Source organism: Dendronephthya gigantea, unplaced genomic scaffold (genome assembly GCF_004324835.1).
Source record: "Dendronephthya gigantea isolate DGI-Jeju-01 unplaced genomic scaffold, DenGig_1.0 000013F, whole genome shotgun sequence".
NCBI lineage: Eukaryota > Metazoa > Cnidaria > Anthozoa > Malacalcyonacea > Nephtheidae > Dendronephthya > Dendronephthya gigantea.
In genome coordinates, this window is record NW_021163023.1 from 889,219 (window position 1) to 916,626 (window position 27,408).

The window sequence follows — 27,408 nt, forward strand, 5'->3', positions numbered from 1 at the left end:
TTTCAGCTAGTCTATTAACATTGCTAGTCTGTTAAAACTAAGCCAGATCTAAAACTTTTCCTCTGGTATAACTTCGCCTGTTTATCAACGTAGTCGTAGTCTTATCATGACATATGATTTCTGTATTCGCTTTATCTTCGACAAAACGTTACGCCAAGCCTCAGATTATAATTCAAGATGACAGCTTTGTGGTCGACAGTCAAATATACTTATATTTGGGCAAAACAATTACCCTGAACTAAGCGGTGATCTATCTTATGTTGTCATGGTTTACAATAGCGGTGTCTTGGCTGGTTTAAACATGAAGAACGCTGGGAACAACTCGAATAATCAAGGTACATTTTTGTCACTAGTTTATATTAAAACTGCCTCCCTTAGGCTCAGTGTACACTGTCAAAGACTCAAAGTTCCTGTGTTTGCATTGATAAATCTCAAGTTCTAAATATTATGGTTAATCTATTGCGTTGCGCTCGTTATATATTGGTTAATCTGATAGAGTTATCGGATGGTTCCTCAAAGGTTGCAGTATTGTATTTGTAGTGGTACAACATCAAATTCACTTTTGACGGATGTTTATTAGTCTGCTCACTTGCAACGTATATGGACAGCGAAGCAATTAATTAACCAATAGACCGTTCAGCTTGCATGCAAATTATACCCATTTCAGATGTTGTGACCATGGAATAGCCAATAAAAATTGACCATCTCAGACCTTGTGATTTGAAATGGGTTAATTTACATACAAGCTGAAAAGCTCTAATTAATATTGCTTTATCAATAATTTTAAAACACGGTGTTTTTTCAGAATTCGGTTTTAAATTATACAGCACCATTTCGGGTAATATTTCCATGTTCAGTAAATCCTAAATACGCCAACTTAACCCTTGAGATTAGATTAGGAATAGGGTTACTGGGTTAGACTTCAGATTAGGGTGAAACCTAATCGACCATAAACCTAACTAAACCTAACCAATCTCAAGAATTAAATACGTGTATTTAGGATTTACTTGGAATGATTTCACATATTTCCCAAGACCGTAGGGCGTTTATCTGGGATCTGAGTTTTATTAGTCCATTAAATCTAATATCATTTGTGCATTGTGCACCTCACAACAACAGACTGGGGAGCTGTTTACATGAACCCGGTTACCCGAGATTCAACGGAGCGTGAGATGGTTTTGAGGTATTGAAATGCCGGAGCAGATAACATGATCCTGGCAGTCGTATAATCACCACAACAATAGCATGTGCTTGTTTGGTGCCATTTCAATAGCTCAAAGTCCTCTCACGCTTCGTTGAATCTCGGGTAACCGGGCTCATGTAAACAGCCCCTGAGTATTTAAAGGTTCAAATGGGGTGAAACTGTAGTTTTTATGAAACTAAAAACGGGCACATCAGATCTCGTAATGCCGGATCACAGCCAGCATTTCATTCGGAGGCACGTTGGTGAAATTCAAAAAAAGATTTGCAAAGGCTGCCGTAGCGGTGCCCTCAGCAACAGCTATTTACCATCAACACCCAGGCTCGAGAGGGGAGAGTTAAGGGGTAAAGGGCGGGCGGCGGAGGGGAGGAACTCACCCTTCCTTTACCCCTTAAATCCCCCCTCCCCTGTCGAGGCTCACACCCATTGTAATTGCCCCATTATCGAACGAACTAATTTCCTTTGCCAAACGACCAGGCCTATTACCCGTCTGGAGCCAGTTTTTCAAAGCTTGTTTAGCGCTAACCAATTTTAATACAGTGTTTTAGTTTATGTGCTTCTGAACCACTGTTAGTTGGAAAACTTTGGAAAATATTACTTCTATCGGTGCAGAAAATGTTTACGAAAAAAGATATTCAACTTTGTAAACAAGTGATAAAAAAATTGCTTAGAGATTAGAGAGAAGTAAAGAATTTATTTCACCCGAGTTAGGTTAACCGGCTTTTGAACAAGCGGTCCCTGTAGTAAGAATCTGGTCAATGTCTAGTTCATTTGCAATGCTAGACTTTTAATTAACGTCCAATAAAACCACATGGCCATGGGACTGATTTGTTACATTAATTTCGCGCATGTCGGCTTTCTATTTAAAATAAATTGAAACCTGATTGGTTTTGCGTTGGCGTGTCAAGTGAAACTAAATAGATGGATTTTTTAATTTGCAGTGCAACGATTATTCCATCGCCTTCGCCAGAAAAAGTAGCTTAAAAGTTTGTACTCATTCTGTCTTTTACTGACTCATTTTGTTCATTTTTATTCCTAATAGACGAGTTTTGGCTTTGGCTTTTCATTTTGAGCGGATAAATTCTGTTCTTTCGGCCAGTTGCGTCGACCAGGTGCAAATTCGTATAGATGTACTGATGTAGAAGTAGTCTAAACATGATGACAAAAAGTTTAAGAGGAAATGCATGATTTCATGAAACGTAAGTACAAGAGCATTTTTAATACTGATTATTCCAGGCTATAGGCTAAATATTTATCAATTTATTTATCTATTTATTAAGTAGAACAAAATCCAGATGTCAAAATCCGCATACAAATCTGTCGACTTCGCGTGGCAATATTTTTCCAATTTCGAAACATTTCGCTATCAAACTTTACAATTCTATTCATTTTAATATGCTCTTTCTAGCTGTGGTTTTGAATTTCACTTTTTTTTGCCTCAAACAAGATTTTGTCTGTGGTGGAAATTGTTGAAATCGTTCATTCCAATTTCGGTCGTAAAGCGCATTCATTCTAAGACGGAACATTCTCAAAAGAATATTTTGACTGAGAAAACATTGAGTACAATCTGTGTGTGAAAATGGCTAGAAACAGCTATGAACCGCCGAATGGCGTGTCCTGAATAGTAAATACCGGCGTTCTTCCTTGTTTAGCTTTGTTTGAACGATGATTTAAATTTCTTGTGCTACATGACGCGTCTTCTTCAAGCGATGCATGCAATTCCACATGTTTTGCGGTCGATTTTTTGCCGAATAGGCACTCAGTACCTGGAGTTTTACTAGCCGTAAACATATTCACGGCACCCGCAGAAACGCGTTGTTTATCTTCATATTAGCTGGATATAAACTGTTGAAAATCCACTTGTCGGAGATTTATGAACACTCTTGAAAAGCACCTTTGCCGGAATCTTCAAAAGACAAATATCAGTTCGATATCTTATTGCTGTTTGAGGTAAGGGTTAAAATGTTGTGTAATATAACCTGTATGTGCCTGCAGGGTTTTTTTCAAGATGCTTGCATTCAGCTTTGTTTGTTTAAAACAGTAGACGTAAATACAGACTATAACTCTATAAGTTTGAAAACTCGCACCTACGAAAGTTTAAGTATATTTGAATTAAATTTCACCGGTATTATTCACCGGTGCCAGAGTTTCAGTGTTGTAGGCGCCCTGAAAGTTTTCGTATTTGACCGATATATTTAGTGACAAAGTTTATATAGCGATGAATCTAGGAGCATTTAGTTTTATAACGAGGCAGGCTTTGGTGCAGAACAGCATCAACGCACACAGTCGCAGATGCATTTTTCGTTGTTATCGTCCTATCGGGGTTCCAAATCCACCACAAATAAATATAAACAACTATGGGCAGTTTACTAAATTAGTGCACCTCGTACGGCACAATCAAAACAGATCTGGATGATTGGATCGCCGTAACTCAGAAAGATTTGTGGGCAATTCAGCATAAGATATCTTACAGTAAAAGTTCCCCATAACCGATAGCTCTTAGTATAGTTATGAGCAGAAATTCTTAACACTGCATCCATTTGGTCAGGTCGATCAGTAGAAATTTTAAGAGTTTAGTCAAACTGATAAATATAAAAAGCTACAAAGATACTGGGGCCAGTTGTTCTAAAGGCGTTTAGCTTAAACGGTGGATAAGCCAAAGTTTAGAAATACTCTCATACATCTTGTGAATGACTGGACCTGTATCTTATGCATTTAATATGTACTTCCATTGACAATTAAACTATTTACATCGAAATATTTCAGCTCAGTTGTTCAATAAATAGATAATTTGATTTTCTATTTTTGACTTATCCACCGTTTAAGCTAAACGCCTTTCGAACAACCGGCCCCTGGTCGATAATTTAATCAGCCGTTTTTTCGACCAAGTGGTAACTGCTTTTCTATTGCTTTAAACCTTTATCTTCCTGCTGAAATACTGTTTAATTTCTACACCAAAAACATGTTACAGTAACAACAACAACCAATAATAACCAACTAGAATCCAGGCCCTCATCTGTTGGAATAAGAGTAGAGCATTGAGCATGGGTGCGAGGTTAGGATGAAGCACACACATGGTTGTCCCATGGGACATTTGTATTTCAGCAAAGCTTCCCGCTCTCTCTTGCAGTAATATCTATATTAAGACATGTCTGTTGTTAACGAGGGAAAATTGTTTAGAACTAGCTAGTAAATAGCTTTAACGTGTTGACATTTATTCATAAAAAGATCCTTTGTTTATTAAAATCAGGAATTTGCTTACGTAAAACTACTTTCATCGACGAGAAACTCAGACGTTTTTATTGTCAATCAAATTTCGGTGTATAAAACTGTTTTTAATTTGAAATGACTTGCAAATCAATACAGACATAATTATGGAACCCGGTCAACTTAAAGCGTCTTTAATGAGTCAGGATTATTTGATGATCAGTTTTGATGATGAAACGGATTTGGGGTGCTAAAATTCTTTGAAACTTTGCTTGTTTTAATTAAACGACTTCAACAATGCGGCTTCAGTCATAACTCAACGAGAGTGTTCATTTCATTATTAAAAAAATGAAGTCTTTACCTTGCATAAGTTGGAATAAATATAAGCAGAAGCATAACTTTAGCCCAGTTTCCTGACCATACATACCTCTTCTGTTGACTCTCTTTCTGGGAGCTAAAGAAAACTTCAGAATTCATTCTTTGGTTCTCAAATTTTGCTCGGATTCCCTTGGACCTTGTTAAGCCATGCACATGAGCGAAAAAAAAATTTAAAAGCCTTCGTATGCCCTGTCATGTTGCTTGTGTTAAAAGCGGAATGCTTGTGTAAGTCAACTATGTTTGCTCTTGTGAAAACAGGCTTTATCGAATCAATCATCGACATAACCTGCTTTTCTAGAATCATTCAACAATATCCTTACTTTACCACCGGTCTATACAAGATGAATTCAGCAAAATCTGCCTGAAAAGTGACTCATCTCCATTCTTGCATTGTGTTCAGCGTTGAAATGCGTTTCTGCCTTTTGATTCGAAAGAATGATTTCAGAGTTTAGCAGCTAGGGGATTGAAAGACTATTTTGTTACAAAGTTTTGGTTGGTTGCCAAGAATGACAAGTGCAACTGAGAACCTTCTCGAAAACACGTCTTAGCATGAGCTAAAAGTACTAGAATTTTTGAAGAGATGTTTATTGAGAATCTGTCAAAAAAAGTACAAGATAATCGAGTCTTGGATTAGGTTAAGAACTATCATAACTATAAAATTACAAATTTAGTACTTAAATATCATTTGTAAGTTGGCAGGAACATTGTTCATAAATCTTTCATCTGTTCACGACTTTCCGCTTTTTGTAATATTTCCTGAACTAAGATTTAATGACATTTCCTATAGGTAAATAGCGGTTTAGATGTCTTAATTTTTCCTTATTGGTATAGGGTTGAAAAGACATTATCGCTTCTGCATGCATTGTGTTTGTGTATAAATCTATTTTGGATGTCCAAATTAGTTTACATCGAAGAGGCCTGGTAAGGATAATCTCTTCATTGATTGATCTAGTGTATTTTTATACCACAGGACGAAACTGAACCTAACTCGTTCTCGTTATACTGGACAGCTCTATAGCTAAGTTCTAAACTTTCTTTACTTTTATTGATCTGGTGGTATCAGGAAACCTAAACTAAACGCCAAGTTTAGTATATACTGAATAGCTTTATCAGCTCTTAATTGATCTTCCTAGGGTTCTAGTGCGGATAATCTCTTGATTTTTACTTTGCTATTTTGCTATAACCTTGTTGATCAACTGGAAGAACAAGAAAAAAAAGTAAATTACAGTTTTGAACTTTTAGTTTTCTTCCAAGAGATCATCTTTCATCATTCCAATATCACTCCAGTGACTCTCGAACACAAAGATCAATATTGTTATTCTGCATGTCGCAAAACAGAAATAAAGAACTTTCTGATGCAATGTATAAATGTTTTGGAATATTCACGGTTGTCATGCATGGTGTACAAATATGGATATTTCTCATATTTCATCTGCTTTTCATTAGGCCTACTTCAAACTACGAAAAAATCTATTACATCCTTCACGAAGTATGCTATCGCTTCGCACAAACATCAACAAATCAAATGAGGTTTATAATAAAGCAAATTAACTTTGCTTGCGCTTCGCAGCAGGATTTATCTTGTATTTCAACTAGGAAGTAAGCCTTGATTTCCTGTCGGCCATGTTTGATGTTTAAAGAATATTGAGCGACCTTGACATCACTTTAAACCAACCGATATCCAGCCCGAAGCAAAATTTTTTATCTTTGTCTTCGATGAAAATACATATGCAGTTTAATATAAAATATATAAAAATGAGAAGATGACCACCGTCTCTGAAATAATCGCAGGTATTTGATCAAAACTATAGCATGTTGACGAACTGTCTGTGTCTTAACTGTCTTTCATCCTATCAAAATTCAGTCGACGAAAAAATTAACTTCCATTTTTGGGAATAACTGAGAACATAGGTCGACAAGTGTTGATTGGAATAGAACTCCAGATAGCTAGATTGGTAATTTTTCAAAATAGCACCGGGAAAATTTTACACATTTTGGTGAATTAAACCACAAAAAGATTCTGTGAAATGAATCTTTCGAGCGAGACCTCATTCTTGAAGGAGTAAATTTGGTGTTCTTGCAGAATCGGTTTTAATACGAACTTGCCACGTAATTCCCAAACCAAGCGTTGATGAATTCCGGAACATTCGTCATATAAGCTAATAATATTGCTTGCAAAACAACAATATAATAAATTAATCATTACTGCGAAGTGCACACCGCTCATACCTACCGGTCGACCTTGCCCTATTCTTCATAAGCAATATTCATTCTTACACTGTCACTGTATTGTCCTTCAGGGCAGTGAAAATTACCGGCTTGTCCGTGATATTTCATCACAAATTATTTCGAAGCAGGGGAAAAACTATTACGACATACAAAGTCCTTAGTTCTTACTTAGAATATCGTTCGTATTGGATATTTTTGAAGACGAAATGTTTTAAACTTTTGAATACTTGATACATTCCTCTTTCCGAGTTGCATCATCAATACTACATGCATGAACAAAGACAAAGTGTGTAAAATACTGCACATTACTTTATAACAAAGAGTTGACTCGATCGATGCTTTAATCTTTATGTAATTAAACTCTCCAGCTCATGCATTGCAAGTCAATATAGCTACTTTGATCGCTTTTGCCTGATCATGGACATAGTATATATATAGCCCTTCTGCCTTCTGGATTGTAATACCGCCTCGAATGGGCACAGTTTAGCCTTGAAGGATAACTTTGAATCAGTTGTGAATTGTTGCAAAAGTAGCGCAGTTCTTGTTTCGAACGACAACTGCAGTAATTTTCATTTGCAAAGCCAGAAATGGTCGATAACTGGTAACGAATCGAGCTTTGCATTTGGTCAATTTGTTTAGCTTTATTTGTGCAAGTCTCTCAGACCGCAAAAGCGGCTGGATAGTGATTTAAAGCTGAGCCCCAGTATTGGATCATTTAGAATCAAGGACAGTTAACACTTATCAGTTCAGATAACTTTGGTTTGTCTACGTTTGAATCTCAGTTATTCCGATCTCATCAGACAGAAGCTATGGTACCAACTGCCCTTGGGCTTGGGCTCAACTCATTTTTTCATCGTTTTAATTACATGGTAATAGCATTATTAGCTTTTACGGTGTTGAGAAACTGGCATTGAGGAAGTCATTCCTTAGACAATTAAATGACTTATGACAAGCAGTTGAAATGTCCGAAATATAATATTGAGATAGCTAAATCAGGTTTTGGTACGTGTGAGGGCTTGGCCATGCATATATGGAATACTTAATCATCAAACGAATGTCCTAAACAACTGACTGTATGAAGCATCTCCAAAGTTTACTTTCTTGAGGGACCATTTTTCAAAATGCCCAGAAGTTCCTCTGTATAATTTAGAAGTTCGTTTGTATATTTCAGTTACGTTCGAAAACGCTGCATTTTCCCTGGTTATTTTGAGAATATATATACAAGTTTGCTTTGAAATTCCAGCTTTTTTTTCTGGGTCAATACGTGTTTGCTTTGAATCGTGACCCGTCTGTGAATGTTCTGTCGACTATGAAGATATTTCCTTCCTCAGTATATCGGAAGGTAGTGGTATGTGATGTTATTGGCTTATAGTAGATTTTCATGTGATATAGGCTGAGTTAGGACTAAGATAGCTATAATCGGTTTACAGCCTTGTAAACGATGTGTGAATATCAGACTAACCGACTAAGTTAAAACGAATTCATGCGGGCGGTGCAACTTTTCCAAAAATGGACGATTCTACTTCTAGTTGCTTCTAAATACCACTATACTCACTGACACTATACTTTTTTTTACCCATGTCAAATGTCAACAATGAGTATTATGTCATATACTCTGCTGAAGGTAACAAAACAGCTGTGAAATATTATATAAGCGAACATATATTGGTTCTCGTTCATTCATATAATTGGTTTTAGTTGTCTCGTGAGAGTCACTTCAGTTCAGGATACTTGACAATTTGTGTTTTGAAAAGTTTCCCTTTTGTTTACATTCAGGTGTTGTTGTCATGGGTTTGCTTGCTAGTCTTTGCTACAGCTGGTGCTACACCGTCTTTGCTGGTGTTTTACAAAGGTGTTAAAGTTGATTTTAAACTGTCTTCATGTCACCTCGCCCCACGGTTGATTTAGAACTTGTATGTTTATATACTGACCCGCCTCACGAAAAACACATACTTAATTCAATGATCACATGAAAATCTTGCTACATTTTGCGACTTTGTTGTAAGAACTCGAGCTCCTTTTATAGTTTTATGTGGATGTACGGCGTTCTGAAAATGGAATTTGTTAGTTGTATACATCTTATTTAAGTTATTTCTCTCTTGAATCGCTTCCAATTATTGTGGTCTTTCGTTTCTTGGTCCAAGCGAATTTTGGGGTGTGTTTGACACCTTGTATTTCGTGCGTTGGGAATTGAGACACTTTGCGACCACCGTGTGATTTTCGTGCAGTTCTAGCTGCTGAGCAATTGACTTCTCTTCTCGTTCCTTGAGTTAAATCAAGTAATCAATTGCAACACAATAGCATTTTCACTGGATGAAAACCTTATACCCCGCTTCAGTATGGCTGCATGCATGGTCTGTGCTAAGCGAATTTACTCAGTTTTAAAATGGCAAACTATAGGTTATTATTCATAACTCTATGTCGAATCGATTGTGTTTCTTCGAAATATCCATCTCCTATGCCATGGGCCCATGGCCAAGTATATCGATTGTAAATTTGCGTGTTAGACTAAGTGTCGATGACTGAAAATATTTTAAGGAACTTAAAACGTGATTAACGACTTATCGTTCGGACTATTTTAAAATTCATATTATGAAATGAATTATAGGAACGACTTCCCTGTCTGACTAACAACTGATTCCGGAGAATTTTTGCAAGCCTTGGCCAATATAGCTTCTGACCTGTGAACCACTAAATACAATGCCTACGCTAGATAGCTTATACTATTCGCTGGTTCAACTGAAATCGTTGTGGCCTGTTTCACACTGTGCGTACATAACACGATAAAATTTCAAGTCGCAACGAGTTATTAAGATAAATCAAGGAAGTGGACGAAAAAACGGATTTATTAGCTACTAATTGCCATATGTAGTATTACTTGTGCAAAGCTTTTATAATCATATTTATTTCATGCAATACCACTACAGCTTATAATGTGAGCTTACAATATTAATGTCGGCTTACAATGTTACTGACTGTCAGCATGTGAATGTTCTGTTATTACGATTAATCAATCGATCATATTTTCGCGGCGTGTGTTTTCAAAATCTCAGTTTCACTTCGTATATATAGATTAATTGTTTTCTCACTTATTTGTGCCTCGACCGACTTAGAAGTTGCCAAGTTGGGTGCTTTTTGCCCCGGGGTAACAACCTCTTCCGTTCATCTCAATGCCAGGGATTCCCTTACACCAGTCGCTGAAAAACCAGGGTTTAAAAAAACTTTAGCTTGTCTTAGTTCAACCTCTGACCTCATTAAACGTATTGATAGATCTAAGTTGAGTCAAACTTCCAAAGGAACTTGATTCATAAAGAGGATGTATAAAAACGCGTCCGTTTCATACTTACAGAAAAAGTATGACTTTTAAACTGGTCATAATTTGTAACTCTTTATTTCCGTATTTATTTCGGTAAATGTTCTTTCTCTTTGAAATTGACGCTAAAATTGTTGCAATATAACACAACAGAATTATTTTACAAACACAATATATATAGCCATTTAGAGATATTTACTGAGACAAATACTTACGATATTTGGTCATTAATATTGTGTCATTTGTGTGATATAGATATTCCTTACAATTTTTACTAATTTTTTAACTAAGCGTATAGAGTTACAATGTCTTCAAAACTGAAGCACCAGTCCTTGTAAACTTTTTTATTTCAATGCCTATTATAACCAAGGGTTACCCTAGCTACAAAACGCACCCTGTAGATTAAGATGTTTAATATAGCTTGCAAAAAGTTGAACATTTAATATATGTTGATTGACTAACTCTTCAGGAAAATAATACAATTTAACTAAGGGTGCTTAATTCATTTTAATTCATCGAGATTTGCTGACAAACACGAGACATCCATTGCTCTAGCTAAAATCTTCCTCTACGGGATGTTTCAAAATTAGATGTTGCATATATACTCAGCGCCTGACGTCACGAAAGACAGATTAAGCTTCGGTTAGTTTTATTAACGCATTTTTATCTTACAGAAGATATCAAATATCTTGGCATACTTTCCATTTCTCAATCCTTGTTGATTTGTTTACATGTTTAAAGCCATTAAGCCGGATTTTGGTCTTTTGGCACCATCGTTCGTTTACGTTTGCATGCTATTAATTGCGTGTAGTTTTTTAATTTATTCTTATTGCAGTGACGTGTTTTGTCGGCGTGTACTAAAAAGCGAGCACCCCTTCAGAGGCTTATGTTTGAGTTCTCTGTTGAAAACGAAACGAGATTGTTATCGTAAGTAAAGTTATTGAAAGAACCGTGCAGTAGAGCCGTAAGATATTTAATATCATGAAAAGTTTTCAGCAAAACCTCACGTAGTGGGTGTATAATAGACATCGGCTCACAAGAGCATTGGTCGGTTGGAGTATTAATCCTTTAATTAAATAAAACGAGATCAAACATATTGAAATTACGGAGTTTAGTTGATGCAAATGTCATGGGTTTTCATGTTTGTGAAATTTTGTGTCCGCAGCATAGAAGCGCAAAATATGCTAATGCGGCCAGATCATAGCTCGCGCAACTTTGGTACGCCGCCCGATGTCGAGGCGGGGAAAGGAATTGTGTTATTTAGTGCAATTCGAACTTCGGCTTTTGTTATATCATTCACCATTGTCCTCGGATGTCTATAATTGCTGCCTACACAATTCGATACGTTTTGATGAATCGTATTTTCAATCCTATCTGATCTGCCCTGACGAACTTTTGCTTTTTTTTCACATCGTTTTACTAGCATGTGGCTAATAAAGGTATAATTAGCTGCAAGTTCACACCTGAAAAAAGGCTGCTTTGAGTGTCGAAATCGGATACGAGTGTGTGTAACTAGACTAGTTGTGCTTCGTTCCTTGTGTCATTTCCCGCCCAATCGATGTTTGTCCGCACGACTGTGTTGTTTTTTACTGCCTGGTTTGCTTGTACGCACGTTTTCGTGTGAAAAAAATTAGAAAGGTAATAATGCCGTCAGCACGGACTTTCTTTGAAAAAACACTCGAAAAATACAAGCATCACATCAAGTAGAAAACTGGATAAGGTCGGCTTTGACCATGTCACAACAACACTTGCAACAAACAGTTTAACTTGTTTACTGTTTTTAACTTCTCCATGCGTACGAGAAATGACGCAATAACTCGATTGGTAGAGTTGTGAACTAATCAACTAAATACCCGAAAACGTGAGTTCAAATCTCGCTTCCAACAACGAATTTGTCACCGTTGCCTAAACATCTTTCATAGTCATACGGATTACTATGAATTTCAAAGTTGAAAGCAACCTACTATGCAAGGTGTACATCTTTCGTCTGCTCAAAGGTCAAATGTGTTACGCGAAATATGCAAAACTATAAATTACCTCTGGTAGGTAATTATGGGACAGTGGAGTAACTGCATGAGGCTAAAAGAACTATTCGACAAAGTTACAAACGCATTCATGGACCAATTGCTTTATCGCTTTTTTAATTAAAGGAAGATAACCTCGGTGCTTTCATAATTCATAAAGTGTACGTGTGCACACAGACAGTTTTTGAGAGAAGCATCCCTTAGATAGAGCTGCCGTAGGGTAACCCACGCGAAACACGAGCATGAAGGCAGACATGCACTCATACGTACTTATGTTAAAACCGTATCAACTGCGCTTTTTCCCCATAATAACACGTTTGCCTTAGCATCGTGTCTAGACGGCTCAGGAACACTGTCTACGCTCGCGAATTTATCTTGCATAAGAAATAAAACATTCCATCTGTAAATATAAACGTCTTACAAAAACAATCATCGCGATATACGAATTTCGATTGATAGATGACGCCAACGTGTGGATAGAATTTCCATCTTGTTATCAAATAAACTAAATGATTGATGAGCGAAATCAAATTTGAATTTTGACTACATCGTAACGATTTATGCTACAAAACAAGCTCAAAGTTTCGGTTATGACTTCGTAGCCATTATCTGTCAGCTTCGCACGGCTGTGTTGTTTTGATATCACAGGATAAATAAACTTTACGCCATAGCGATTTTTTATCGTTTATATGCATTTCCAAATTCCAATGACCAAATTCAGATCATGTCTTAGACAAATATGCATTCTTTAAAAACAGCGTGTTGCAATATTGACATATTCGACCAACACCGTCTCCGTTTGTGCGCTGAATATGCTAATTAGAGGCTAATGTTTGGAGATGCGATAATTGTGTATTTTATTAAAATATTCAGCGATTTTACAAAATCCACGGCTCAAATCTGTACAATTATTGCAAATTTCATTATTTTCATGACACGACTTTCTTTTGTAAAAAATTGGGAATTTCAGCGATGTTTCGATCGATTATTTTGTCTTCCCAACTGTATTATTTAGATTTTCGGCGCGTTTCCGTCAAAATATCCCAGGCTTACTGTATTTTATCGGCACGTTAGAATCTACTTTGATGTGTCGCTCGTGCGAGCGCCCAAATCACGAAAACCTGAAATTTGAAACAATCTTCGCAAATAAGTCAGGAAGTTTGCGATAAATAATTGGTAAACATAGCAACAACTGCACTCACAATTGGCTCACAAAACCTGCAAAGATGCGTGGTCTATTCGCCTGACGAATGTAGGCAAGCCAACGTTAAGCATTTTAGCTAGTGGTTAAGATTAATAGGATCGTTTTCAGGCAAGGTTTGGAGCATCTCAGTGGATTACGCGTAAATATTACGTGTCGCTATAACGTTTAATTGCCTGACGAAAGGCTGAGAAATCTCACATCAATCTGAATGTGTTTTCCATTGACAGTACCCAATTTCCTACACCAAGCTCTGATGTAGGCTGTTTTCTCTTACCTCTAATTGGTTCGTTTGTCTTTGCGTCATAAATTGGTCACAGTAGGGTGCATCCATTCTTTTATACACCAGCTCCGAACAACACACTGTGTTAGTTCGATACGAATGGTGGAAGCCATAGATCTTGACTTCGACGAGAATTTTTGGAAGCGATCGTGAAACGACACAAGAACTCCCAGAGAATCGAACCGTTTACAGAACTCAAGGTAGGCCAATTGGGATGTGTGTTTAAAATTGATTTACTCTTTAGATTAGATTGTCACCGCTTTATTGGCGTGTGTATGGTCAATTGCCAACCGCGCATAAACCCTTCGCAATCAATCGGAAATAAGGGAGATCGCAAATATCGCACGCACAAGTTTTCAAAACTCTCTCAAATTCACTTTTTACTCGAAGCGCGTTTTGGCAAAGTTATCCACTTATGGCTAAGTAGATGCGGATAATTACTTCTAATCCGCGTTCTAATTGATGATTGTTAGGGTATATTCCTCGACTTAAAAAAACCCCGTGTTATGACACAACAGTCCGCGTTACGCCCAAAAATGTCGCAAGCATGTAGTTCACAGCGCGAATCGCTGCGCATCACAGCGTCGAAGACCGATTGGGAAGAGAATCGTTAAATCGCCTAAATTTTGTAGAATTTTTCTTGCGTCTATCATGTTTATTTATAGTCCGAATGGTGCTATTCGATTTGAAGCGCGCGATTCTCCTGGTGGGTATGTGAGAGGGAGGGGCCTGCTTAGTACTGCGATGAAGTTATCAGGATTTTTTCGCGATTAGGAAGAAGTATTCCGATCATTGCATGAAAGTATGATATTATATAAAGCGCTTAGTTTTAAAGGCGTGCGATTTAGCATAAATTGTTCTGATTCCATAATAAACTATTGGGATGCTTCGTATATAATACAAAATCATTGCGAATTTGATCGTGTATATCGAAAGCGTTTTCTCGCCAAGTCTGTAATACAACGAGGCGCCCAGGTTGGATAGGACACAAATTTTCCGGTAGGAAATCTGAACAGGCCTGAAATCGTAATTATAAGTCTGTGCGAAGCTGGAAATTTGCCATTTTTGTGGTAATATGTAGGCGAGTTAATTAAGGTACCTGTTCATAACCAAAAATCCCCATCCCTTCGTCAATGAGCAATGGAATAAAGACGTTTCAGTCTTAAATTGATTACCAGTTTTGAATGTCGCAAACCGAAATGTCTAAGGTCATTTCGATGGACAAAACAAAATGTTTTGAACTTTTAAGAGAGTACTCATTGCCTAAAATAAAGATTAATTTCATCGAACAGGAAGCATTCTTCTGTCAATGAAAAGGAAAAAAAATATCAAACATGGCCGCCAATTTTATTGTATTTTTTTGGAACGTTTTATAATTTGCTTGTATTTGCGAATACATTGTTATTTTTAAATATATATTCTATTATTCATATTTCCTACTATGTTTACTGACGTCATGTGATAAAATAGTTTCCGATGACACATTTTTTTTGATCAAACATCGATTTTAGATGCACACTTTATGCCAGAACTATTAAACACAAATCATTGTAAACCGCACAACACTTAATGAAATGGAGCACGGGTTCTGTGTTTTCGTTACACAAAAAAAAAACGCATCAGGATATAGTCAAAACTGAATCCGGAGATTATGTTTTCCTCTCACAGTGGGCGTCTATAATTATGTAAACTGTTTGTGTTACAAAGTAAAATTATTCTTTCCTGTTTTTAAGTTTATAATCTTTTATCGTATCACTTATTGGGACCACTGACAAATCAAACAAAATTGCACTTGATTCTAAGCAGAGTCGGCTGAGTTGCATATCTTGTAAGTTGTGTTGTTGTGTGCGATTCTATTTCATCCCACAGGCACAGGGTCAAATTTCACCGCAGTAAATTAACTTCCAATTTCATTTTGTGTATTCTTTTTGACCATCGCAAAAGGGCAAAATCATTGCCTTTGTCTTTGGCATCAAGCAAGCTGCCCGTTCCATTTAGAAATTCAATTGATAAATCATCAACTTTATACATTTGCATTGTTCAAATATCCAACTTGCAACAATGTTGACAAATCGACAAGCGAATAAATTCTGGCAATAGTTTTAATTAAATATTTAAGCTTTTTAACATCTTAGGGCGTATTTTAGAGTGTTTCACGAACTCTGCATTCAAGTATATCGTTATTTACATCCGCCCAGCACGAAAAATATAGTTTCACCGCTATATTTTTAACGAAATACTCAATCCCATTCAATTCAGTCAAAATACAACTGGTATGCGGCCATTTCAGAACTCATTACTATTTAATAAATAGTATTTAATAGTTATGAAATATATCATTCGCAAAATCACTGCCTGACTTGGCAGGCAAAATCATCAGTCTGACTTGGCAGGAAAAAGTACTTGTCCATGTGGAGATAATTTTTTCGGATCTTGCAAACCACATCCTTCTGATATAACAACCGGCAATTTATGATTTACGTACAGAAATATTATCGTTACATGCGTGTTATAAAGGACGCGCTTTGGTTCACGGAAGTCTAACTGCATAAAACGGATTTTTAGTTGTATTTCGTTATAAATATGAATCAAAGCCTATAAGGCAAGCTCATCTTAGCTCAAGCCGAATCAGTCAATGCTTTTGTTATCGCAATTTTCCCGATTCCAACAAATCTTTCAGATTTTTAAGATTCATTGGTCTAATAATTTCGTATATCACCACTAAGGAAAATCTCCAAATGTCTCGAAGAATTCTACTTGAAAATTTGCATGTGTGACGTGGAATTGTTGAAAATGGAGCCAAAGCGCTATCGTTAAAATTCTAAAAGTGCCCTCAAAATGTTCACAAATTTCCGTCCGTTCTTGAAAACAGCCTTTTAAAGCCATCAAGCGAGTTCTTAGGATTAGTGAGTTCTTTAGAATCTTAGAATTTTCGTACGGTTTTCATGGGTATTGATAGTGCTAAACCTGTTTCGTATATCGTGTGTCATATACGCTAAAAGCAATGGCTAACGAGTTGCAATGCTTCTTTTACAGTTTTTGCATTGTTAACGCATGTCTATCATTCGGGAAACGAGATTGATTTGTGACGTTTCAGCCTCTTACAGACGAGCAAGTTTTCCATGACAAGTTTTTATGTGACAAGTTTTAATTGTTCGTCTGTATGCCCAACTTTGTGAACAAGTGTGCTTGTCATAGAAAAAATTATCAAAGTTTGGCGTACAGACGAACAATTATAACTTGTCACATAAAAACTTGTCATAGAAAACTTGCTCGTCCATAAGAGGCTTTAAGACGGGCCTAAACACCAACTATTCACGTCATCTTTTGTTACAAAAGAGCAAAGTTCGAACTCGAAAGTAATTGAAAACATTCCGCATTCGGCGTTTAGTAAAGCATTCAAAGATAAATGCTTTTGCCACTGGCACTGGCGAAAATTTTAGTGCTATAAATATATCTTGTTCATAAGGTTAAATTTAACATCGCACCATGGGACGAATGCACATCGAAGGTCATTGTTTGAGTTTGTATGAATAAGGATCGAATGACAATGGGAACATGACTTTTTAATTGCCGTTGAGGAATTTTCATAGATACTGGCGTCTAATACTATCATGCTGTTGTGATTTACCGCGGTAGTACATCTTCTTGACTTTGAAAGCGAGGCACCTCAAAGTAATCTGATGTTATACAGTTGAAGACGGTTATATTACGTGGATGGAAATAGAATGATATATTTTTTCACGAGTGCATGTGGGTGATCTTAAATTGATCCGGTGATTTTTGTACAAGACTCCCTGCTAAAGCCTAACTTAAGCGTGTCTCCATCAAATATGTCGGTTGCCTTAAAGTCATCTGATGTTGTACAGAACTCGTTGCTGAGGTAAAAATTAGTAATCACGTAGAATTTGTAGAAGTGAATTAGTACACTTAGGTGAGGTCGACAGTGATCTGATTATTCTGATATTGTACAGGAATCGCTCAGTGTTGGGTAACTATAGTGGGGCATGCAGAGGTAGTATACCTGATTTTTCTATGTGAAATAGCTTCAGTTATTGTGATCTGATGTTCAGTACAGAACTGACTGCTGAGTTAAGGCATGGTTAGGTCATGAAGAGCTAGTACATGTTCTTGAATGTGAACTAGTATATTGTGACTTGATGTTTTAACTGAAGAGCTCGCTTCTAGGTTAAAAACATGGTTAGATAAGACAGACATGTACATTGTACAGAGATGGTAAAAGTTTTCATTGTGACCAATGTTTAAGCGCTTTGATGTTGCACGAACTCATCAGTGACATTGTTAAGTTGAGTACTTTTTGACAACGAAAAGTTAAGTGGTTACCGAACCTTAAAGTGATGTTGTACAGAACGTGACATTGCTAAGTTAAACATGGTTAGATTAAGCAGACACATAGTACATGTTCTTGAATTCGAACTTCCCGGCTGTAATGAACTGAACTTGTATGGAACTCGCTGCTAAGTTTAGCATGTTTTAGTGTGGTTACCATATATAGATTGATCTGATGTCGTACAGAACTCGCTCCTGCGTGAGTTAGACATGGTTAGATCATGCCTGTACAGTGCATGACTACATGTTCATGAATTTGGATTACCCTAAAACGATCTCTCATCAGTGTTGCACAGAACTTTAAGTTAAGCATAGCTATTAAACATGAATTCCATGGTGCCCACACAATATATATTTATATATAGGCTAAGCTCTCGACCTGAGTCGAATTTCTTGTCAATTTAGATATAAGTTAAACATCGCTCCTTTTCTAGACATGTTTATCACTGCTTTTACAAAATGGAAACGGCTTGTGCAGACAAACAAGTTTTTTATTACGTTTTTTGACTGACGAGAGCTCTCTTGGTGTAAACAACGAACAACGAGATGAACAAGCTCAGTTTTCTTACAAATTGACAAGCGGTTTATTTTCGACCAATTGTTTTCGTTCGAATGTTTCCAACAATGCCACGACTTTCCTTCACAAAGAAGATTTATATTTCACTTGGAAACTGCATGGTCTGATGGTCAATAGCTTTGCATAGAAATTCGGCGGATATCGTTAGGCACTAATGATCAGAAATCGATATACTTTTTACTTCGGTACAATACTTAATTTGTTTGCTACTTTACTAAAGAATCTAAGGTATCTGAAACATTTTACTTAATTCGCTACATGAAGCTGCCCCTTTAGACATGGCGACTTAAAAGATATTTACTTGTCCAGGACTAGTCCTTCAAATCATTTGATTTTCAAAGTCAGATATCTGTGAAAAAGGTCTTTGGGGAGAAAGTCTTCGGTAAAAAGGAAGTTTGTCTTTGATAGATTCAAGTGTGCTGTGTGCCTTTTTCAAACCATAATGCAAATGAACTCGGTTGCTTATAGTAAAAGATTCTCATAGCAAAAGTCTACGTTAAACGATTCGTTCCTCGTGTCTATGACTTGTTAAACGATTCGAACTTTGAGAATAACAGGAAACGGCCTTCGTCTTCATTGTTGAAATGTGAACAACGTCTTTGTACATTAGATCTTAAACAATAAACATGAAATTCCGAACCTTATACCTGTTGTGAAACGATAGATAAGGAATGATAAGGATTTTAGTTAAGGTTCTCCCCTAGTCTATACCCTGAAATATAAAAGTTAAACTCGCCTATGACTATGGAACTACTGCCGTGGAAAATCTTCATGAAACCGGAACCTTTTGGACTCTGTGCAGAAATTGTGAGCTCATTCTAAATGTATCGATCTCGACTTTATAAATAACACGTAAGTTCTCGAACAAACATAATACAACGATAATGTATTCATGTCCTTAATGACATTCCGCACTGGTCATTCTGTTGTCCTTCAAGACAATCTGCTTGTGTTAATTCAAAAAGAAACGAGTGTTAATGTGAAAGTTTGTAATTCCAAATCGGTGGATATAGCCTAAGAGATATTGCATCTGAACGGCTGAGTTGTCAAGATTTCGCCGAACGATGGCTTTCTACTTGTAGTTCTTCCGTCACGGCATTGACTGACGTGTCTGTGCAATCTTGATTTGTACCCACTTACATTATAATAACAGACGGTTTCAGCACACAGCAGTATAACTAAAGCGCCGACTTTTCACCTAACGTTGTTTAATAATCTGATACTTGTGCGAAATATGGATCGAGCGAATGCAAGTCTTCCAAGGAACGATTCAAAGAATCCTTTGAGACTTTCTAGGTATTTTTGTTTATGTTATTTTATATTGTGGTGCGTACGTAAATAGACGCAAATGACACCGCAGAAATTGGTGTTGGAAGTCAAATATCTCATCAGTTGCTCACATTTGAATCCTAGTATTCAGAAACTGCTGTCAAAGAAAATACTATCAAATAAGTTGAAAACAAGTTCAATTTTTCTTCCAATATCGGTTTTGGAAACTTTTGAAGGCTCTTCGTATGCATCTGCCACCGTAAAATGGCCATTTTGAGACATTTTCAGATGATTTGTTTTTGCCGTGTGCAAGCTTCAAATCTTTTGTGCAAGAGATATTTTGTTGAGTATTTATAAATCTTTTAGCTTGCCGAATTTAAAGTCTAAGTATTGAGAATTACGGCTAAGTCTACCAATTTCCGCGGTGTCGACGCAAATGGAACTGGACAATGTCAATGTATTCTTTAATTGTCCAGGCCGGTAACATTGTTTTGAAAAGTACAACAGTGTATTTTTGTAAAATTTTCGTATACGTATAGCTTTTATGTATCGAAAGAGTAGCGTTAGAATCGAGGGAGCATTATGATTATGGATAGTAAATGTTATAATGTACTAGATAGGTATAGTCTGTCGTAGCCAAGTAGCAATCATGTTATAAATGAAGTGTCGGCGGGGCTTACCCCAAACTTGGACAGTTGGACGTCTAGACTATAGAATAAATCCTCTATAACTTTAGTAAGAGATGATCCTAACCAAATCTCTAGCCTAGGAAGGACGTCGATTTGGAGCGATAGGTTTATAATATCCAGTATAAATCCAACTTAGTTTAAGTTTCATCCTGTAGTAATACCGGATTGATAACAGACGATCATCTAGGAGTAGGAAGAACAGAAGGAGCCATTATCCTGTTGTCCAGTTCCAATTAAATTAGTTCAGTTCCCGTTGATTATAACATTAACACTGATCTATTTTCCGGTTTGAAACTTGGGGTTTTTTGCCGTAGCTTTTTGGTGCGTGGAAGCACCAATAAAAGTGATTGAGCTATCCAGCAAAAAAATGTATAAAGTCGAAGTTTTTCAACAGTCAATACCGAATTATCATTCGACTCTATATATATATATACAGTGCATTCAGAAGTCAGAACCGAGCTATCTGGAAGAATAAGTAGGTTTTTTCCTGTGGTAACAATAGCTTTGAGTATAACGTACACTTGGGTGCCCAAGTACCATATGAAATGCCGTTTAATGTCCTTTTTTTGCGAGCCACATCTTACAATAAAGTCTAACTGTAGTGAAACTTTGAAAGGTAACTGCGTTTATGTATCCGCAATGCCATAGCTTCTGAAATTAAATTTTTGTTAAAATTTGTATGGTAATTAGCTTGCATGCGGCCAATATAGGTCTTGCTTTAATCGGTTACGCAACCATGACCATGCATGGGTTCAGCAACATAATTTCAGGGACCTGGGGCCGGTTTTATCAAAGCCGGATAGCGCTATCCACCGGATAGTGATTTTTTCAACCGTTCTAAAAATGCTCGAAAAGCGATAAAATTTTAGCTTGAAAGCAACAATTATTAAAGAGGATCCTCGATTTAAGAATACTGATATGTAATCAAATTGTAGCAAATAACGGGCGATTTTGAAGCGATTGAAAAAACCACCATCCGGTGAATAGCGCTATCCGGCTTTCATACAACCGGCCCCAGTAGTATAAAACTCTTTTTGCAGAGTCAAATCCTAGTTAACTCAGAAATACACAATTCTGATTGGCCGATTCTGTCCTTAACTACAGTTAAAAGTTCACTAGTCTTAAATTATTCAAATTTTAACAAAATCGTACTTTTTTATACATTCTGTGGTTGTTCATTACAGTACTTGCGGAATAATATTCGAATTCATATTGACGGCAAACTCGTCTAAGGCCTTGTATGCATGTTTACATGGAACGAGTTATTCCGGCTAAGCCAGGTAAAAGCGCATCACATCAAAGGCTTAACCTGATTAGTCTTTCATTATATGCAGTTTTCACCTCGCCTAGCCGGGATAACTCGCTCCATGTAAGATGAGTTTCCCATCCCTCATGACAGCGGTAGCATTATGGCTCATCACCTGACCGCTGTACCAAGTAAATGAGCCTCTCCCAAGACGTGTTCGCTTTGTTTTAGGTTAAAAATGCGCTGTTCATTGGATTGGAAGAGTCGGCTGCCCATCCTAAAATGGCTCCCGAACTACAACTGGAATTCATTGCAATGCGATCTGATTGCGGGCATCACAGTCGGGCTGATGGTAATCCCGCAAGGGTTGGCCTACGGGGTGCTTGCAGGACTACCCCCACAGTACGGTTTATACAACGCTTTTATGGGCAGTTTTATCTACTGTATCCTTGGATCAAGCAAAGACGTCACGCTGGGGCCAACGGCTATCATGTCGCTGATGGTTGCCACGTATGGTCGCGAAAATGACGCGCATTACGCAGTTGCGCTGTCGTTCTTTAGCGGAATTTTGCAACTTTTGATGGGCCTCTTCTCGCTTGGTTTCATCGTGCGATTTATTCCGATTCCCGTCATAAGCGGTTTCACATCGTCCGCCGCGATCATCATCGGCTGCGGTCAACTCCCTGGGATCATGGGCATGTCGGGAATGCCGAAGAACCTCGTGCCCAGGCTCCACAAAACGTTTAGCAACATCGTGAAGACGAATCACTGGGATGTGATTCTCGGGATCGCGTGCGTTCTCCTCCTCGAGGGCCTGAGGCGAGTGAATCGCTCACCGAAGCTCTACAAACGGGACACTTCCCAGAGCAAACGGATCATGAAAAAGATCGTATGGTTCGTCTCTGTCGGACGAAATGCAGTCATCGTTTTCTTCACCACCTTTTTGGCTCTCATGATGGAAACACACGGGGATGGGGGACACTTTTCCCTTACTGGAAGCATCAAGAAGGGCCTGCCAACTTTTGAGGTATGTTATCTAATAATGACTTTAGAAGTAACCTTAAAATACGAAGGGAGGTATCACAGTCTAAATTTTGTACGAAATTCGAAATCTCTCGGGTTTTCTAAGGATTTTGAAAGTTTTTATTTGTAGTCTTTATTTATCTTAGAAAAACGATACTCAAAGCATATGTTTAGGTTTGTTTTTAAAAATGACATAATATGAAATTTGCTCTATTTACATAATAAGTATTAAATACTTTAAACTGATTTAATTCACTTAAAAATAATTTCATTAGCTTTATTGATCCGAAAAAATTGGATCGTTTGGACAGACGTTAAAACAAGTCTTTCATATTCTCTAGGTTCCAAAACTCTCATCACATGACGGTAATAATACAATTACCACAGTCCAGATTTTGACCGAAATCGAAGGAGGTCTCATTGTGCTGCCAATGATTGGCTTTCTCGAGAGCGTCGCTATTGCCAAGGCTTTTGCAAGGAAAAACAAGTACAAAGTCGACCCCAGCCAGGAACTGATCGCTCTTGGTTTGGCAAATTTCATTGGCGCCTTTTGTTCAGCCTATCCTGTCACTGGAAGCTTTTCCAGGACGGCTGTGAACTCGATCAGCGGTGTTGCCACCCCCCTTGGAGGTAAGGCCACAGTTACTTATGAAATCAGGCTTTTATTACTGCGATTTTGGCTGTTTGACTTTATTGAACTCTTAGATCTTCAGAGTGGTTAGAAAGAACAGTTTAGAACTCGTAGAAGTATCTGGTATAAATAAAGTTAGTTTAGTTTAGGTTTCTTGCTGTAGTAACACTGGATCAATAAGAGATTATCCTTACTGGACCTCTAGGAAGAACAGTTTAGAACTGATAGAGCTATCCAATATAAATAAAGTTTAGTTTAGGTTTCCGTCTGTTTGGTTTGGCTTGTGGTAAAACATCGCTGACACACGTTTTTGTTTGAATCCAGGCGTTTTTACGGGTGGTCTTGTGATGCTGGCCTTGGGAGTTCTGACGCCATTCTTCCAGTACATTCCCAAAGCTGCCCTTGGTGCTGTGATCTTGTCCTCGGTGATCCACATGGTTGATTACCAGATTGTCAAAAAAATTTGGCGAACAAAGAAGATCGATTTGCTGCCGTTTGTCGTGACGTTTGGTCTGTGCCTGTACGATATCGCGACAGGAATAGTTTGTGGCATCCTCGCTGCCCTGCTGTTGTTGATCTACCGCCTCGTCATTCCTCGTATTGAAGCAAGACAACAGGAGGTGACTCTGATCAGGATAAACGGCGGTCTGAGTTACGTTGGTATTGAATATCTCATGTCGAAAATTGAAGAGGTAAGCGTGGACGGTTTGCGCTACACACAGAGGCCATTTCTGGATCTCTTGGAAGAATAGTTTATCACATAGTGATATTCAGCACAATTAAAGTTAGTTTTAGTTTAGGTTTCCTCCTGTGGTAATTCTGGATCAATAAGAGATGATCCTTACTGGACCTCTAGGAAAAACAGTTTAGAACTGATACAGCTATGCAGTATAAATAAAGTTAGTTTAGTTTAGGTTTCCTCCTGTAGTAACACTGGATCAATAAGAGATGATCCTTACTGGACCTCTAGGAAGAACAGTTTAGAACTGATAGAGCTAACCAGTATAAATAAAGTTAGTTAGCTTCTGTAAAAACATACGAATAATAAAAAGGAGTCCTCTAAGATCTCTAGAAAGAGCAGTTCAGAGCAGTTTAGTTTAGGTTTCTCTGAAGAAATATTCGATTAATGTAAGAAGATCGTATTGGTACTCTAGGAAGCGAAGTTCTGAAGTCACAACTGTTAGAGTTATGCAGTATAGATAACGTAAAAGTGCTAAGCGATGATCATACTTTTTCCAGGTCACCATACTTTGTGATGTCCCACCAGAGTTAGTGATCGTTGACTGTTCAAACATGTCTGAAGTTGACTTTACAGTCTCGCAAGGTTTCCTCACGATCATTCGTGATCTCCAAGACAACGATATCAAGGTGTACTTTTCCCGCGTGCAACATCACGTGAAGACCACGCTCCTCGATGCTGGAGTGGAGTCGCATCTGTTCAATGATGATTACTTGGAGTCACACCCAAACCTGTACAAATCCTGCGAAGCTGAATCCATTTCCATCGAATCTCCGTGCTGTGATGAGCAACGATTCTGGATGACTTCTGTCTAGTATGTATAACGTACACCTCGTGACTACTTACTGGGTATAAACAGGAACACTAAGGGCTACCGTTGAACATATGGTAACTAAAAAGGCTGTTCTTATTCAATATCCGATTTGCTCAATTCTGGGTGGACACATGATTGCAAATCAAATTTTCAACGTTTCTCGACTTAAACAGTTTTCGTCAGTTTTTTTCCCGATTGCTTTGGAATTTTTTTTCTTTTCGTGAAAGCATTTCTGAATCTGCTTTTCTGTAGCCCTTGGTGAATTTTTTTTGCATATACCCAGCAGGTTTTTCGGTGTATATTTGACGCACCAGTATGATTGGTATAAAGATGATTGTTGTGTATAATTCAAGATATAGACGATTCTTAGTTGGTTGTTGGTGAAAAAACAGTCGGTATTAGCTAACACGGTATTTACTAATCCATGTCAATTTGTAGCTGTTGAAGTTGACACGTGAAGCCCACGCACATGAGCCCACGCAGTCCACGCACGTCATTGAATGACGTCAAAATCACGCGAGCTTCACCAGCTGCATAATGATATAATTCACCCAATGCATACACACTAATCGAAAAATTTAACCACTAAACCTTGGTGTAAAAATCGCCAAATAACACAGAAGGTACATCGAAAAACATCGTTTAATATTAAAATGTTGGATTTTAAAAATCCGTAAATTTATCAATTATATAAGTAATTGGAAAATCTAAGCTAGTTTCATAGTTTAAAATTAAATTTAAAACGTACTTAGGTTATGTTGAGAGAGTTAGATGTGGTCTGGAAGAATTACGCCTCAGAAATCTGCGGATTATTTCACTAGAATCGTTTGAAGTTTCCGTAAATTTATATATTGAGCAGATAATTTCGACAATCGATGATTGCTTTATTTTGTCACTTTTTAAAGTTCGAGAAAACAAGAACAAATTATTGAACACAAAAATTGAACAAGTCCAGACCATATCTGATATCATTTCGGGCGAGACGGTGCTAAAATTCACTAAAAAGACTACCCACGTATTCCATCAAACTTAACAAGTCCAGACAAAAAAATTAGACTTTTAAAAAACATTCTTTTTCACAGAAATTTTTACATTTGTACTCTACCGTTTAAGGCCCTGTTACACGGTGCAATTTTTCTTGCAACTTGCAATGCAGTTCTTCTTTTAAGAGATGTAAATTAGTGGAGTGTCTTGAAAATGTTAAGTGTAAGAAACGCTATGCAGTGTAATAAAGACAAAAGTTTGGTAGTCGCCAAATTTACATCTCTCAAAAGAAGAATTTGCACCGTGTAACAGGGCCTTTTGTTGAACTATTTGCGATGCTTTCGGCCCGTCTCGTTTGATTTTTGGTTTTCATTTATTTTGATTATTTGCGAATAAAATAACATAAAATGTATGTATTGACATTAGGAGCGCTTGTATCACGTGATTTTTAAAACGTGGTGGGTTTTGGCCAGGTTCAATGCCAAAGTACGGAACAAAAACCCACTTAATTAATTAAGCGCTTTTAACGTCATTTAGAGGATTGGGATTGTTAATCCTTGGATTAACATCGTTAATCCTCCGTGATTCACTTCCGTGATTAACAACAATAAATCGTATTCAAGGGGTGTATCCTGACGGATAATCTCCAGTCACGTACATTCCATGTCGAATTAAACAACTTCAGTTTAACATATTTTGCGCGTGAACATATATTTCTCAATTGATCTCAAGAGCACACAAAACTTTACCAATCTTAAAAATGTGTATAATATATATATATATATATATATATGTATATGAATATTAATTATAGTATGTTACGTAAGTACATATAACAGCGAGTGAAATGCAAAAAATAACAAATTATCTTGCTAATATAATACTAAATAATATATATAAAAAAAGCATTGATGTAAAGCGAAATTAATACGAAGGGGTTTGTGCAAACATTTTGGAAAACAAAAAGGCAAACTTTCTTCAAATAGTAACTTGATATTAGTCTATAGGTTAAGTAAAAAGGCTTTGATAATTGTCGAGTTAGATATGGTCCTCATCAGGGAGATATGGTCCTTATTAGATAAAAGATGGAAAGGCTATTAAGAGGTTCAATATCTCGTCCTTCCATCTTCTTCGATCTTAAAAGCCTATGTATTATTAATTTAATTATCATGAGTCATTGAACTAATAACATACGTTCTTGTACTAATCTTAATAATTTATCGCATTACTTTAACAAATTAATTTAACGT

General features: G+C 37.2%; 1 protein-coding gene across 4 annotated transcripts; it reads left to right on the forward strand.

The window, feature by feature from the left end:
* The first annotated feature begins 11 nt into the window (after positions 1-11).
* Positions 12-26,295, forward strand: LOC114519628 (sodium-independent sulfate anion transporter-like). Of its 4 annotated transcripts, XM_028539788.1 has the most exons (7): positions 12-335; positions 2,244-2,400; positions 3,036-3,151; positions 22,199-22,994; positions 23,332-23,620; positions 23,946-24,313; positions 24,861-26,295. In XM_028539788.1, exons 3-7 carry the CDS (start codon positions 3,075-3,077, stop codon positions 25,173-25,175), a joined length of 1,845 nt encoding a protein of 614 aa, XP_028395589.1. In that variant the 5' UTR covers positions 12-335; positions 2,244-2,400; positions 3,036-3,074; the 3' UTR covers positions 25,176-26,295. The 4 variants fall into 4 exon arrangements, with proteins under 4 accessions (XP_028395589.1, XP_028395590.1, XP_028395592.1 ...); XM_028539789.1 differs by lacking the exon at positions 12-335 and having other exon boundaries at positions 2,155-2,400; XM_028539791.1 differs by lacking the exons at positions 12-335; positions 2,244-2,400; positions 3,036-3,151 and adding an exon at positions 4,847-14,036.
* The last annotated feature ends 1,113 nt before the right edge of the window (positions 26,296-27,408 follow it).

What these genes read in the sequence shown, in the direction of transcription:
- LOC114519628 (XM_028539788.1), top strand. Translation starts at nt 3,075, where the DNA reads ATGAACACTCTTGAAAAGCACCTTTGCCGGAATCTTCAAAAGACAAAT. An exon ending in ATATCTTATTGCTGTTTGAG is followed by an intron (nt 3,152 to 22,198) that starts GTAAGGGTTAAA and finishes GCTTTGTTTTAG; the next exon opens with GTTAAAAATGCGCTGTTCAT. An exon ending in AGGGCCTGCCAACTTTTGAG is followed by an intron (nt 22,995 to 23,331) that starts GTATGTTATCTA and finishes CATATTCTCTAG; the next exon opens with GTTCCAAAACTCTCATCACA.